The sequence below is a fragment of the Poecile atricapillus genome, chromosome 1 (genome assembly GCF_030490865.1).
Source record: "Poecile atricapillus isolate bPoeAtr1 chromosome 1, bPoeAtr1.hap1, whole genome shotgun sequence".
NCBI lineage: Eukaryota > Metazoa > Chordata > Aves > Passeriformes > Paridae > Poecile > Poecile atricapillus.
The window spans coordinates 110,737,420-110,752,447 of NC_081249.1; the positions used below are offsets into that span (position 1 = coordinate 110,737,420).

The 15,028-nt window shown below is 44.9% G+C and overlaps 1 protein-coding gene across 1 annotated transcript; it reads left to right on the forward strand.

Annotated features, from left to right (window-relative positions):
- The first annotated feature begins 263 nt into the window (after positions 1-263).
- Positions 264-14,470, forward strand: POGLUT1 (protein O-glucosyltransferase 1). Its single transcript, XM_058838362.1, has 11 exons — positions 264-500; positions 688-778; positions 2,570-2,713; positions 3,143-3,278; positions 5,881-6,002; positions 7,523-7,582; positions 8,561-8,660; positions 9,454-9,512; positions 11,303-11,470; positions 11,994-12,050; positions 12,669-14,470. Exons 1-11 carry the CDS (start codon positions 323-325, stop codon positions 12,823-12,825), a joined length of 1,272 nt encoding a protein of 423 aa, XP_058694345.1. The 5' UTR covers positions 264-322; the 3' UTR covers positions 12,826-14,470.
- The last annotated feature ends 558 nt before the right edge of the window (positions 14,471-15,028 follow it).

Below are 15,028 nucleotides of genomic sequence, written 5' to 3' on the forward strand. Positions count from 1 at the left end.
ACTTTACCCTGGATGTTCAAATTTAATTAGGCCTTTGCAACAGCGAGTGGTCGGGCCAGGAGAAAGAGCTGGACAGGAGCTTACAGGCTGGACCGATTGCTCGATGAATCCAGGCGCCCAGGGAAGTTCTCCCCCAAGAACGCCCGAAGGGAGCGAGGCCAGCAGGCAGGCGCCCAGTCCCGTGTGAGGCTGGCGGGATTCCTGAGGGCGGAGCTGGGCGGGTGTTCGCGAGGGCTATCCCAGCTGCACGCTCCGAGTTCCTCTGGGTAGCACGGCCCAATCTCTCTCTCGCAGCGCGCCGCGGCTCTGTCCCCACACGGCCATGTCCGCCCGCCCCCTCAGCGCTCGGGCGGGAACTCCAGCTCCCATGGCCGCGCGGGGCGGGCGCCGCCGCCATCTTGGGCCGGGCGGCGGGGCGGCCATGGCGGCGGGGCGGGCGGCGCTGGCTCTGTGGGCCGTGGCGGCCGCGCTGTGCCGCCTGGGGCCCGCCCTGGCCGCAGGTGAGCGGCGGCACGGCGGGACGCGGCTGCGGAACGGGGCCGGGGGGCCGGCCGGGTGGCTCCCCCAGCGGAACGCGGGCTGGAAGGCACGCCCGAGCCGCTGCCCGTTCCCCGCCTTCCCAGCCCGCCGCTTGTTCTGCTGGCGGAGGGATCGAATCCTTTGGCTTTTCCTTCCTGTGTGTTTTAGATGCCAAGTGGAAAACGATAACTGGCCAAATTAAGAAAGCTGTGGAAGCCTATGAGCCGTGTGTAAAGGAAAATTGCAGCTGCCACCAAAGGTGAGAGACTGATTTCCTTTCGACTGCGCAGGTCTCCGGACGCAGGAGGGAATACTTTCGGCAGCACTGGTGTATTGGGGATTAGCTAGGGAATATTTTGGCCCAAAGGTGTCACATCTGCAGCTATGGGACCGCCGCTGGTCACACACCTTGTTACCCTCTGCAGCTGGACGTACAGTGTGTTGGCATTTCATGTATGACCACATAATAAACCATACAAATAACTGGTGACATTTCTCTTAACAAGCCACTTCTGCCTTCTCACTCAGTAGGACTGGGGTGGTTTGATACCTATAAGCAGCCTTTTTATTTAAAGGAGGAAAATTAATTTAGGGGTTATCATATTCTTCTGCCTTTAAGATTAGATTTCAGATGCATAAACACAGATGCCCAACTTCAAGCCTCCTATTTAAAAGTATCAGATGTGCTCACTTATTTTGGGGTTTGAGTACTATGTTGGCTTTTAAAATCAGATGAGTCATATTGAGCAACTGTTTGTACACTCTGTTTGGAGTTTTTGATCTTCATTGCTCTTGAAATATTGATGAGGGAAAGTCTCTTCTAGCTGAGCCTTCCGGCCTTTTTAAGTTCCAACCCAGATACAGCCTAAAGACATGTCCTAATCTTAAAATGTACACGCCACCAGCTCCTGCCCACCTATGGGCAAAACACCTTCCCAAGTGGTTACAACCTCCGAAACTTCTGCAGAACATGATAGGCAATAGTAACATGAAGTGAGGATGTGCCATGGCACTGCAGCTTTCCTCCTGTTCTCAGGCTCATTCCGTTTGCATCCCTACCCAACTGCTCATGCTGTTGTGGTCAGACTATCTGTACAATGGCAATTCCTGGCATAGTTTCACTGTTCTCTACCCGATTAGGAAATAGCAGAATTCTGGAGGTTGGAAGGGACCTCTTGAGATCATCAAGTCCAGCCCCTCTGCTGAAGTAGGGTTGCCAGGACTGAGACCAGTCAGGTTTTGAGTATTATTTGACATTAATATGTCAAAGAAACTCCATAGCCTCTCGAGGCAACCTGTACCAGTGTTTGACCACCTACACACAGTGGGATCACCCTGACAGTATTTTCTAAAATTGAAACATTGATGCAATCTACCTAAAAGCAAAGAATGTTTCCTTGGCTGTTACAATCTGACAGTGTTTTTTACATGCTCAGAGCAGCTAGGTCAGGGGACTTTTAGACTAAATTTATGTAAGTCGAGTCCTCCTTCTGTGTTTTCTTATATTCATTAGGTTTGTGCTTCCATAGTGTGTTCCTGGAGGTCACTGGTGATGTGCAGAAGTCACAGGACATGTGCTACATAGGCCTGTCCTTCTGGGCCAGCTTCCACTCACCCAGTTTTCCTGGGTGATGGTATTTCATGTAACTAGACTGTTACCTACATTTTTAATGTCTACATAACATGAGATTTTGTGAAGAATTTGGCCTTGGTATGCCCCATCATTTTTGGAGTGCCAGAGCACAAGGGTGAAGTCAGCTGAAGGATTTTACCCAAAATGTGCTAGGCTATGTCAGGTACTTTTGTGGGAGAGTAACTAGAGTTGTCCTATGCTGGGCTTTGTGTTCAGGCAAACAGCACATAGGTAAAAGTGTGAAACATGGACCTATGAGTCTCTGGGGAACTTCCAAGTGACTTAAAATCTCACACCAGAGCTCCTAGAAGCTACATGGAGCTTATTTTAGCTAGAATACTGTTCTGCACACTGCAGTAATTTAATGCACAGTATCCTCCCTGTGGTACATAATAATGGCTAATGGTTTTGTTTCAGTGTCTGGAAGCAGGACCTGGCTCCTTTTCGAGGTGGCATTTCCAAGGAGACAATATCAGATGTGGTGAGCCGGAAGCTCGGGACCCACTACCAAATAATTAAAAACAAACTGTATCGTGAGCAGGACTGCATGTTCCCTGCAAGGTAAGAGCTGTGCAGAGGATCTCCTCTCCCTAGCTGGGACAGAAGAGTACTTCCAACACTACCAAGTTGGAAGTTATTGAGTACAATGATATTTCAGAGGTCTGAATTCCTCATCAGAGCAGGAGACCAGAAAATAAACTCATAGGCTTATTTGCATCAATAGGAAAGTGTCACTGTTGCACTTCAGTGTACAAAGGGTTGGTTGGTTGTGGGATCCTGATCAGATCAGGCCAGATTTAATAGGATCTGTTGCTTCATTGGTGTCCATAGTGCAGTGAGACTTGGAGGCTGCTGTAGTCAGTTCCCAGTTTGCATCATGGTATAGCTTAGGCTCGCCATCTCTTCTGTCTCTGTGCAGAGGAAGACCTGCAAGAGACTGCAGGAGCCTGCCTCCTTACAGCTCTTTTGCCATGTGTCTTTTCCCCACAGATGCAGTGGAGTTGAGCACTTCATTCTGGGGGTCATCCACCGCCTCCCTGACATGGAAATGGTGATCAATGTGCGAGACTACCCCCAGGCTCCCAAGTGGATGAAACCCATTATCCCAGTCTTCTCCTTCAGCAAGGTACACACACCTTTAAAAGCTGAGCATTTCCAAGATGTGCATGTTCTTCTTTCTCGTGGGAACATATTTTTGAGGATGGTTCTCTGCAGGTTTTCCGTGCCTCAGAATTGCTTACTACTTCTTGCCTTTCGTTTCCTTTTGCTTTCAGTTTTCTGGCAGACAGACTTGCAGATCAATTTGATAGATCAGCTTTCCCCCTCATTAGCTTCTCTTCCAGGTCAAAAAGTGTACCTCTGCTGCGGTGGAATCATACACAGCTGGGTGGGATATGTGGCAGTATTCCTCCCATATGCTACAATACCTCTCTTAAAACTGTAGCCATAGTTTATCAGCAATATTAAGGATTTTTGTCATACACTTGTCATACAGTAATCTTATTTAATGTGAATATTTTAGTCCTTTTTTTGTGGTGTCACAGATGTGTGTTTCTATAATCTTGTCATCTTCTCTGAACCCTTTTCTCTTGGATTCCCTTTTCTACCTGCAGATGTGCACACACACACACACAGAGGCACACGCATGCATGGGGACAGTCAATCTTTGCTTCTCTGTTCCCAGACTCAAGAACCCTCATGCATATTTTCCTACCTCTCCCACTGTTAAACCTGACTTGAAGCATAGTGTCTCATCCTTTACAACAAAATGTTCTTGCACCTCAAGCTTTGGCTTATCTTGCTTTGCCTTAGTGTATGTTCTGTATGCCCAAATCTTGCATTTTTACAACAAATCCTATTCTTGGCTGAAGTCCAGCAGACAGTAAGGTACAAGGAGAAGCAGTTAATTATTTGGTCTTGCTAGTTCCAAACCCAACTCTGTTTCTGCTACTTTTCAGCATCTTACTCTGAACCTGAGTCTTCAGCTCATGCAATCTGAGTCATAATATGATCCATAACTATAGCCTACTCCCCAGCAATCCTAAAATTCTCTCTAGATTTTCAGTACAGGCAATAACCATGTTTGCTGCTGGATGCAGCAGTAAAGCCAACCTGTCTTGCCCCTTGACCATTGAACAACCTTAACTCTAGCCAGCAGAACCCAAGCTTTTGCAAAGTAGGTTGTGGGAGTTTAATCTGCAGTTGTTTTCATAATTCTGCCCCTGGGTCCCCTGCAAGACCCTGCAAGAAACTGAGTTTCTGTGCTCACTATTGCCCAGTATCTGAACTGTAACCTCAACCCTATCTTAATTGAAACCCAATGACCATGCACAGCTCACATTTCAGCAGCCAGTGTTAGAAAGACTTCAGGGTGCTGGTCCCATGTGCTTTCTAAAGCTGAAAGTGTAAGGGATTGAGGTATTTTCCTGTTCTGCATCTCAGAAAGTTGATCATGGAGCTGTTGTGGTCTGTTACCAGTGATTGGTTGTAGCAGGACTGAGAAGATAGAGAAGCACACACTCATTTGAGTTGGAAAGGACCTCAGAAGGTCACCCAGTCCAGCAGCTTTGCTCAGAGTTCGAACAGCTCTGGGCTGCATCCTTCTCAGATCTGAGCATCCCAGGGGACAGGGCATCCACAGACAGAGTTGGACCTGTTGTCAGAATGAAAACATATTTCCCACTATCTAACTGGAATTTCTCCTCTTGTAATCAAAACTTGCTGCCACTCATTCTGGCTCTGCACTTCAGAGAAGAGTGTGTCTCCTCTTGAACTCTTCCATTAGGCAGTAGGAGATGGTATTTACATTTCCCCAAGCCTCTTCTTCCTGTGCACAGACAAACCCATTCCTCAGCCCCTGTTCATAAGTTGTGTGCACTAACCTCCTGACTACCTCATTGGCCTTGGACTCTCCAGTATCTCCAGGTAACAGATAGATGGATAATTGTGTAGGAAGTTTACTATTAGTGCAAGGAAGTTGCCTATAGTCTGTTTTTATGGAAGGGTTTAGTCTTAAGTGCTGGTCTTCCCTCCAGTAATATATGGGGACTTAAGCAACCAAACAGGAGCGAGGAACTGGAATTTTTACATGACCTGGATATTTGTTACAGTGAACTGTTAAGTGATCTCTAGGAAGTCTGGAATGAAGTGTTGGAAACCTTAATGTCAAAGTGTCTCTATGTGCCTCTGTCTCTGAGGAGGTAGTAATGCCTCTTATCATCAGAAGAAAACATATTTAGCTACACATAGGCACAAGCCTTTAGTGAGTTGAGCTCAGGTCTTCTGCTATTTACTAATCAACTGCATCATGGATCTCTTTTGCTATTTACTACATGAAAGTCCTGTGTCATCACACAAGTAAAAATCATTGAAGCATTTCAGTATCAAGCTGTCTTCATATAAATGCTGCCCAGGGAGGTCATGGAGTCTCCCTCTCTGGAGATATTCCAAACCCACCTGGATGTGTTTCTGTGTCACCTACTCTAGGTGACCCTGCCATGGCAGAGGGGTTGGATTGGATGATCTCCAGAGGTCCCTTCCAACACTAATAATTCTGTGATTCTGTAAGCCCAGCAAATGGTGACTGCAAAGCTCTTGTGGCCTCTTTTGGACACATAATGGAGAAAGCCAGCAGAGCTCGCAGAAGGAGCATTTGTTACTGGTGGGCTCAGTCAGTAAACCAAAGTAGATATTACTCTCATTCTTGCATTACTCTCCTTTTTCTCAAGACATCTGAATACAATGATATCATGTATCCTGCCTGGACATTTTGGGAAGGAGGACCAGCTGTTTGGCCAATTTATCCAACAGGTTTAGGGCGCTGGGATCTCATGAGAGAGGACCTCAGAAGGTATGTTTTGGAAATGGTTATGTGTGGGTGGAGGTTTCATGGAAGAAAAAAAATCCATCTTGTACTGGGCAGCATTGGGCCAGTGTTGATGTCTAAGACCATAGGTCTGTTGGCCTATGATCTGTCCTGCTGCCTCACATTAACTACCTACAGCCTAACTGCTGTATGGGAATTCTCCATGGAAACCTTGGGTGATCTCACTGGAAGTTATAATTAGCTCTTCTGTTTGCAACCCTTTAGTAAGGAATGCAGAGGACAAACTATGCACATCCTTCATGCTGTCAGGGCCAGATTACTATCGAGTTTGGGGAGAGCAGGTTTGTCAATAAAGTAGCAGTTATCTTTTGCGTGCAGAAATCTCCCCTGATATGCAGAAACATTTTTCTTTCTTTTCAACTACTTCTCTAGGAGCTGTGTTTTTTTCACTGCAGGGATGATCCAGGATGTTTGTATAAGCTTCTGGAAGGCTAAAGGAAAGCCTTCTTTAGATCTGCTTTTATTGAGTGTCATTGTGCAATAGAAAAACCTGGAATCATTCCTAAGAATCAAGAGTAAATACTGGGCTAAGCAGAAGACATTTCTGGCTGGGAATCTTCCTTTTGGCAGGATCTTTTGACTTATTAGCAGAGTAAGGGGCTGCTTCCCATGGAGAGTGACAAACCAAGTGTTCAACAGTGAGTGAACACAATAAAAATAAGTAGCAATAAAATAGCAAAAACCACGTCTATGTAATTGACTTGACATCTGAACGCAAGGTTGAATCTTGCACTTTTCGAAATCTGAAGATCCATGTGATTATTCATAGCTAAAGCTTAATGTGTTGTAGTGTAATGGAGGTCCAAAGCATTTACTCATCCTCGTGTTTTCACTTGTTATAAGGAGATCAGCTTGGGGGTCAGGACCTGCATGTTCCAGCAGCTGCAGTAGGAAAGTATGGCAGAGTTCCCCTGAGAGGTGGTGAGGCAGGTGACTGCACTGGCAGAAAAAAACCCCAGGTGAACAACTATTTTGAAGGATTTGATTAGGTTTAAAATGAGAGTGATTAGGGAAAAACAATGAACTCCTGTGTTTTAAATGCAAAACACTAGATGGGTTTTTTGTTTCTTGATTGGTAGTTTTGCTTTGTAGTGGGAAATGACTGATTAGAAACTCTCTAGTCATTTTTCACTATCCATAGTCAGTGAAGTACAGCAAAATAAAGCCACAGTACAAAAAGTGGATTCAAATCTTAGGTAGACTTTTAATACCTTTCAAGGTTTGGTTGGGGGCTGTGTGTAATACATTGTTTTGCCTGAAAGGTTTTCTGGAAAGCAGCCTATATTATGTTGCCTTAAACACAATAGTCACAGGAAAACCTGTTTCAATGGACCTGGCTGAGAGATTTTTTATGTTATAATGAAGAGAGTGATTTTCATCAAAAATGAAGAATAGAAAAAGACATCATGCTGTGAAAGCTGATTAGAGTGTTGTTTCATGGTTATATGAAATCATTTATTGCCATGTATAAAAATTAATTTCAGATCTGCAGAAAAATGGCCATGGAAGAAAAAAATCTCTAAGGGATATTTCCGAGGATCCAGGTGAGTATTTTTTCCTGCAACAGAAGATTCTACCAATCAAGGCTGTGACAGCTCTCTGTATGTAGAAATTTCCATGTCTCTAAGACCTAATCCCTAATTAAGTGTAACTTAGAGTGTGTTTTCCGAAAGTAAGGAAAGTGAGACATGTTGTACAGCATTGCACTATTAGTTATTCTCCACAAGAACTGCCATTTGCAACTAGTTTATTATAATCACCTAATATTGGAAACAGAAGTTGTGATGGATTTGCCACATTATTTCTTAATGACTAAAACTGTCACCTCAGGAACCCACTTGTGTTGTTCTGTGAAGGGAACTGCAGGTGCATGATACAAATTTAAAGATTTAATATTGCTTTTCATGCTTTCTACCAATGTGAATGCTTTATTTGCTGTGCAAGTGCTTCACACTGAATGAAAAGTATTCTGACCTTGACTTACCTGAGTGGTGGGGGATAAGAGAAGATTGGTTTTGGCCTCTCTCCAGTGACAGTTTTAAATAATACTTTGTTTCTTCCCCTTCCCCACTAGGGAAGGATTTGATGGCTTACTAGGTAGACTCAGGAGGTGATGAGGAATGTGTCTCAGGGATGTCATAACCTTGTTTATCAGCAGTGTTTTAAAGTCCTGTCAGAGGGATCGCTGCTGAAGATGCTGAGCATCTCTTAACTCTCTCTGAGTAAGGTGGGAATTAAAGCATTTGGCACCCATCAGGATAAAGGAAGCAGGATTTGTCCTGGGAATTGTTTAAATAATAGTGTTAAATATATAGTCTGTCAAATAATTTTGGTACCCATAACGTCATTCTCTTCTGTTAATATACCCTTGGACAGAAATACACTGTGGTACATACTTCATAATGTTTTGGGGGGCACACAGGGAGGTCAGCCTCAGAAAGAAGCAGTGCCTCAAGTCCTGTAGCCTGCTAGCTATGTTGAGTCATGGGGATTGGCAATTAGTGACAGCATTTCTTTTTCAGAACAAGCCCTGAGAGAGATCCTCTCATCCTGCTGTCCCGAGAAAACCCGGAACTTGTTGACGCTGAGTACACTAAAAACCAGGCTTGGAAATCTGAAAAGGTGTGTGGGTGTTTGTCTGTCTTCAGAGTGTGAAGGCCAGAAAAGGTGGCATTGCAAGATGGCTTTGATGAGAGAGAGAAACATCTTGTTGGAGAGTTGTGGGTGATCCTTTAGAGTGGGGGAGGTTTGTAGTTCCCTTGATGGCTGCACCTCTCTGACAGATGAAAGGAAGGAGTCTCTGGAGCCTGGCAGGCCAAACACTTTTCTTCCTTCTACGCTTGTTGTTCAAGGAAAGGAGAACACATAAGAAAATGAATCTCTGCCAATCTCCTCCTCTCCCACAACAACAAAATTGGCCAACCCTTCCCCTTCTGTCTCTGAGCTGCCTCTCTGGTGTTGTCAGTCTTCAAACCTTTTTCTGTTTTCTCCATTTCTTGATTCTATTGCGGATAACTTTCTGATAACTGTTGCTGATAACTTTTTAGTTCCTTACTTAGTCGACAGTCCAGCTCTCTCCAGACAGTCTTGGCTAATCCAGTTACACTTGGCTTCACACAGTCCATTGTCCCAAGCTGTTTTCCACTCTATAGCTGCCAACAAAACATTATCATTTAATGTGTTTGTGCTGGCATTCACTTACAGGCAGTGTGTAATTTACTGAGCTTTTTTTCATGTTTGAAGGGCCGGGAATTCTTTACAATCCTTCTAACAGCCCACCAGAGAAGGTTTTCTCAGAAGTGGGAATGGAAGGTTTTGACACATCACCTTTGTTTCTAACTGAGAAGGAAAACAAATCACCATTTGAAGCTTACTGTTTTGTTTTGCTTTGTTTTTTAATTCTCTTTATTTTAAGGACACCTTAGGAAAGCCTCCTGCAAAGGAAATTCCATTGGTTGATCACTGCAAGTACAAGTAAGAATTTTGATTAGTAAATCTGTTCAAGGGCTGTGGGTTAGCCTTTCCTTGCATGGGGTAGAGTCTCATTTTATTTTAAGGTCTAATTCAACATCCAGCTTCATGTAGGTATGAAAGCTTGTGAGCAGATATAAGACAGTTGAAAATTTGGGAGCTTAGCATGACAAGTGCTGCCACTGGGCATGTGTAGTAAAAGAGACCCTGAAATCTGATTGAGCAGAACTTGTATTAATTCAAACTTTTATGTTGTTTGGGAGAATCTGGTTTGATTTACAAAGGTTTTTATTCTTTAACTACTTAATGACAGGTTTTTGGTGCAATACTCTCAGGGGTTTCTATGTACAATATAAACTCTTAGTGTGTACGCACTTGTGTGTCAGATGTTTTGATTTTTCTTCTGCTAGTTGTGATTCTGCCAGCCAGAATCTGCTGATATAAGAGCTCAGTCATTTGGCTGAATCTGTGTTTTTGTGCAAATGTGATTGACTTGTCTCATTTTATATTTCACTAAACTGTAGCCCAGATTTCTCCCTTCTGTTACACATACACTGCCCAACTCTGATGCTCCCCAGCTCATCATATGGTGTAGGCTGAGACCTTCTCACACACTTTTGTTGTAGCCCAGGGTGGTAGGGTCAACATGAACTTTTGTCTGCTCCCTTCAGTGTAGGTGTTACAGCAGGCTGGTTTGGCTGAGGTCATGGATGGTGGGAGCTGTGTCTGACAATGGAGAGAGGCATTTCCATGCTTCCGGATCATCATTCTTGTTACATCTCTACATGTATTTGTTGAGTTCCTAATACAGTGAGCTCCTCATCCCTGCCTTGAGATCCTCAGTAATACAAAGGATGCAAAGTAATTTCAGATTTACCCTTTGTTATTTACTGCTGAACTAAGTTTAGCTGTAATTCCCATCATGTCCAAAATATATATAATATATAAGCTCCATCTCACCCAAAATAGCTTCATTAAAGGAAGAACTCTCTTCCCCCAGCTCAAAATGTTTGACTTCAAAGATCAATTATGTGTTCTGGGGAGGTTTACCCGTAGGAAAAACAGCTTTCCGTATAATAGGAGAAATGTGGGTTTGATAAAGAAAACAAGTAATCAACCAAACATCCCTATGAGATACAGTTTGCTAAGAGAAATACCCCCTTGCCACAGTCAAGCCCATTTTACTAACTTGGCAGAAAATACTGAAAACAAAATTGTGGATTCTTTGTTATCTGCAAGGTCCATCTGTTGTGTGCTGGCCCATTTAACCTCCTAGGGTTGCATTCCCAAGTTAATATGAAGCAATTACATTCAGATTAAAGCAGAATCCCAGAGGAAAAAATAACCTGAGATAGATGTGGCAAAGCACAATGATGAACAGAAAAGCTTCACTGCAAGGCAAGAGAGAATTAGGAAAAATTTCCTTGTGGTTGACAAAGCCTTTGGGTGACCCCATAGGGTCATAGAATCCATGTTTTGACCTTCCATGCCTTGTTGGCAAATGCCCATGAGACCTCGTGGGTTTGTCATAGGCAGGGGCCTTTATCAGAGGTAAAGCCTCATACCTTGAATTGACAGACAGCAGAAACTGACCCAGCACACCCTTAACTTCAGCTCACCTTTCCTGTGAACAGCGTCAAATAAATGCCTTTCCTCTGTTTTAGTGACTGGTGTGCTGCTCAGCTGCTGCCTGTCAGGGAAGGTTTACTGCTACCTGGAGACCAGCACACCTTAGTGCATTTCCTCACACAAAATGTGTAATCAGGACCCTCTCTTTGCTCATCCTTTTAAAGGTACCTGTTTAATTTCCGCGGTGTGGCAGCCAGTTTCCGCTTGAAACACCTTTTCCTGTGCGGCTCACTGGTCTTTCATGTCGGAGAAGAGTGGTTGGAGTTCTTCTACCCCCAGCTGAAGCCTTGGGTCCACTACATCCCAGTGCAGTCAGATCTCTCTGACGTCAGGTGTGAGACCCAAATGCTCCATGGAGCATTCCATAGCATGGGGAAGCCTTTGGGAAGGTGGGATGGTTTGTGTTAGGCCATGAAATGCCTCCACTCCGAGACATCAGGCAAAGATCTTGGAGATCATGATGTTTTCTCTTCATCACCACCCCCAAAGAATCCTTTGCTGATATTACTTGGGGAGTACAGTTTCACTGGAGTAAGTCTCTCACCGAAATCAGCAGGCACTAGACACTTAAATTTGCAAGTGGGCAGCAGAGATAAGGGGGAAGAAGAACTTACCAGTGGGCCAAAAATGTGTTAGCTCCCAGATTTCAGGATGTTGTCCAGAACTGATGTGAAACAATCAAGAGGAGAAGTTCCTTCTGTGCTCTGAGGTGAGCAGCACCTTCACTCACTTGTAGACTCAACCTCACCCTCCACAACAATTTAGCTAAGGGATGATGTTCTCCACTGAGCCAGTTGTTTCATAGTTGTTTGTCTTTGTTGTTTTTTTTTTTTTTTGTGTGTGTCTTCATTTTAGGGAGCTCTTACAGTTTGTAAAGGAAAATGATGCCATAGCACAAGAAATTTCAGAGAGGTAAGCAGTGTGTCCTTCCTGGCTACTAGGCAGTCTTCTTCCAAAACATTTTCTTACACCTCTTTTGAAGGAGTTGCCCATCAAAGACAACCCAGTATTAGTAGGGTACAGTATAACTGATCTTCTGCAATCACAGCAGGAGGGCTGGAGCACTCGTAACAAGCAGAGGGAAGCAGAGAACAGGATTCTGTGCTCAGCTCTTTGGTTCACATGTGACCCGTGTCAGGAACCCTGTGGAAAGCTGGCAGAGGTTGGGAGCTTTCGTCTCAGTATGAGGCAAGCTGGCTCCTGGGAGCTCTATCTGCACTGTAAACATTATCTATCCAGGCTGGTCTGAAGCAGCATGCATCAGTGCTGCTCTAGCTGTATGTGATAAGTGAAATCTGATATTTATTATCCCAGAGAGCAAATACTGTCTTGAGGATAGCAAAAGCACTGCAACTGTCAGAGCTGTGAGCATGAATGAAAATTGTGAAATTAAAGTAGACGGTACAGAGCAGTGCATGTTGTTTCTCATTTGAAACAAGGAAGAGTGAATGTTGATATACATCCAAACCAAAACTAACGACTCTTGTAGGAACTGGAAAACAGTCCTGACTGTGCCTTGTGTGTCTCTAGGGGACGTCGGTTCATCACTGAGCACTTGGAGATGGAGGACATCTCGTGCTACTGGGAACATCTGCTGTCTGAATATTCCCAAACCTTGACTTATAAAGTGAAAAGGAGGAAGAGCTACAGTGAGATCACTTCTGGACAGCTGAAAACAGAACTGTAGAGACTTCTCTGTTTTTCTCTTCAGCTCAAACTGATCACTGTGGAAATCTGAAGATCAATATTAACTTATCTCTTGGTCTCTCAGACTTACCTTTTACACTAGAACTACAGAGGACAGCAGTAGGCTGACTTTGACATTGCTTCCAGGCAGTGGGACCTGGTTATATTGTCACCACAAGAATGTTAAGCAGCATGTTGAATTATGGCTATTTAACGGGGTGGTCAGTCATGCCTAGAGGAGGGGTGCTAGCATTTAGGACTTAGTTACTACCTGTCTCAGAATGATCCTAAATCCCTTTCAGGTGATTACTGGACTTTTTACCAGAAGTCATGGCAAAGGACACAGACTGTGAGCTGCACTCAGCTGGCAAATACTTGCCCCTTTGGTTTGGCAAATGTTTTCTCAGCTGGGTGGTAGCACTTGGGGTATTAGGTGTTCTCTGACAGAAGCAGGTACTGGGATTTGGGGGTAACCTTTTTCGATAGCTTAGAGTTGATGTTTATGTTGGGTTTTAGAGGTGAAAGTTCTTAAAAGTATCCTTGGAAGGATAACTGATCCTTGAAGAGTTACCCTACCTACCTCACAGGGGAGCAGCAGGTGCTGGTGATGTGCTTGGCAATCACTGATTTGATTGCCAAGAGGTGGTTCATCCTCCAACAGATGAGCTTGATGCCTGCACAGCCCTGCACAACTGAGCCCCTGTTAATTATCTCTCACCAGCTGCCTGGCCAGACATCCTGGGACCCTTAGGAACCCAGAGGAAGTATTTACAGAGGCAGATTCAGCACTTATTTTTTCCAAAAGTGCAGAGTCTGCTCTGATCCCCTTCTGTAATCTTTCTAGGATTATTTTGGTTTGGGGTTTTGTTGGGTTTTTTTGAGATTGGTAATACATCTAGTCACTTCAGTACTTGCTTTTCCTCCCCACAGCTGTACTACTTCTTTTCTCATCTCCTTCAGTCTGGTTGAGGGAATGTCTTCAGTCACACAGTAGCAGCTACTGCTCACATTACCCATTTTGAGTTCAGTCACAGGCTGCTTGCTTTTGCTGTGTTTATGCCCACCACAGCCTCTCAGCCCAGGACTGTAATTCCTGAAATGTTCTGTGCCCCCTGAGGTGAGAGGGAACAGCATCTTCTGTTCAGGAGAGTGGGTGTCAGGAGGGACACAGGAACCTCCCAGGGGAGCACCCTTGATGGTAAAGCAGCCTCAAGGCTGAGAGAAGCACATTATCATGGAAGAGGATGATAACAACAGCTCTCAGCCAGTCTGCAGTCTGTGTGGATTAGGGAAGAAGGAAATTGCATGGAACAATAACATTTAAGTGCACATGTGCCCTCACAGAGGCCTTGCAGCCCTAGTACAGGGACACAGCAGCTGGCCCTATTGATCAAATGTGGGTTGCTGGGGCAGTGTGTTGCTTTTGGGACCAGTGCTGGGGTTATCCCACCCAGCAAAGGAAACAGAACAGGACATTAAAAGAGCCTGGTTTCCCAGGAAAACTGTGCCAGAGTGGAAAGGGTTTTCTGGTTTTCTATTTTTAGCCAATGGAGAGACAGCACTCCAAGAAACTGAACAGCTCTGTATGATATTTTAAAACCATTTGGAAAGAAGTGCTTTTTGGAATAAAACAAACAAAAATGAAATTTTGCTGAGTGCTTGTTGATTCTTCAGAAGAATAATAAAAGGTCTGCAGAGCTCCAGCTTTTCCACCCCTAGATCTTGCGATGAGACATGATTTCTTGCACCTTAGGTGGCCCTTGGCTGAAGTGATGGTTTGTCAGGAGTGGGGGAAGAATCCCGGGAATTCAAGTCCCATGGGTTCAAATACTCACAGGCTCGGTGGGAAGGCCCAGGCACCTCCCCTGGTGGGGGGGAGCTTTCACTCCTTTGGTGACAAACGAGTGTGGGGGCGCTTCGGGGGTCCTTGATGGTTTATGACCCCTAACACACGACAGCTGCAGTCAAGCCAGGAATGCCCCCTCAGCCTTCCCCGAGGGTCGGGGGAATTCACCACAGAGTGAGCAGGTTCAGGGAGGCAATGAGCACCATGAGAGGCACCATCTCACCGTGCAGCATTTGCCTCTTAGCCTGGGGGCTGCACCCCCTCTGTCCAATGCGAACCGGGCATCGCAGCCCCCAAAACTCAGCTTCCCTCTGGGGGGTGTGGAGGGGGGAAACAAACCTGGCCCTGCACAGACGGG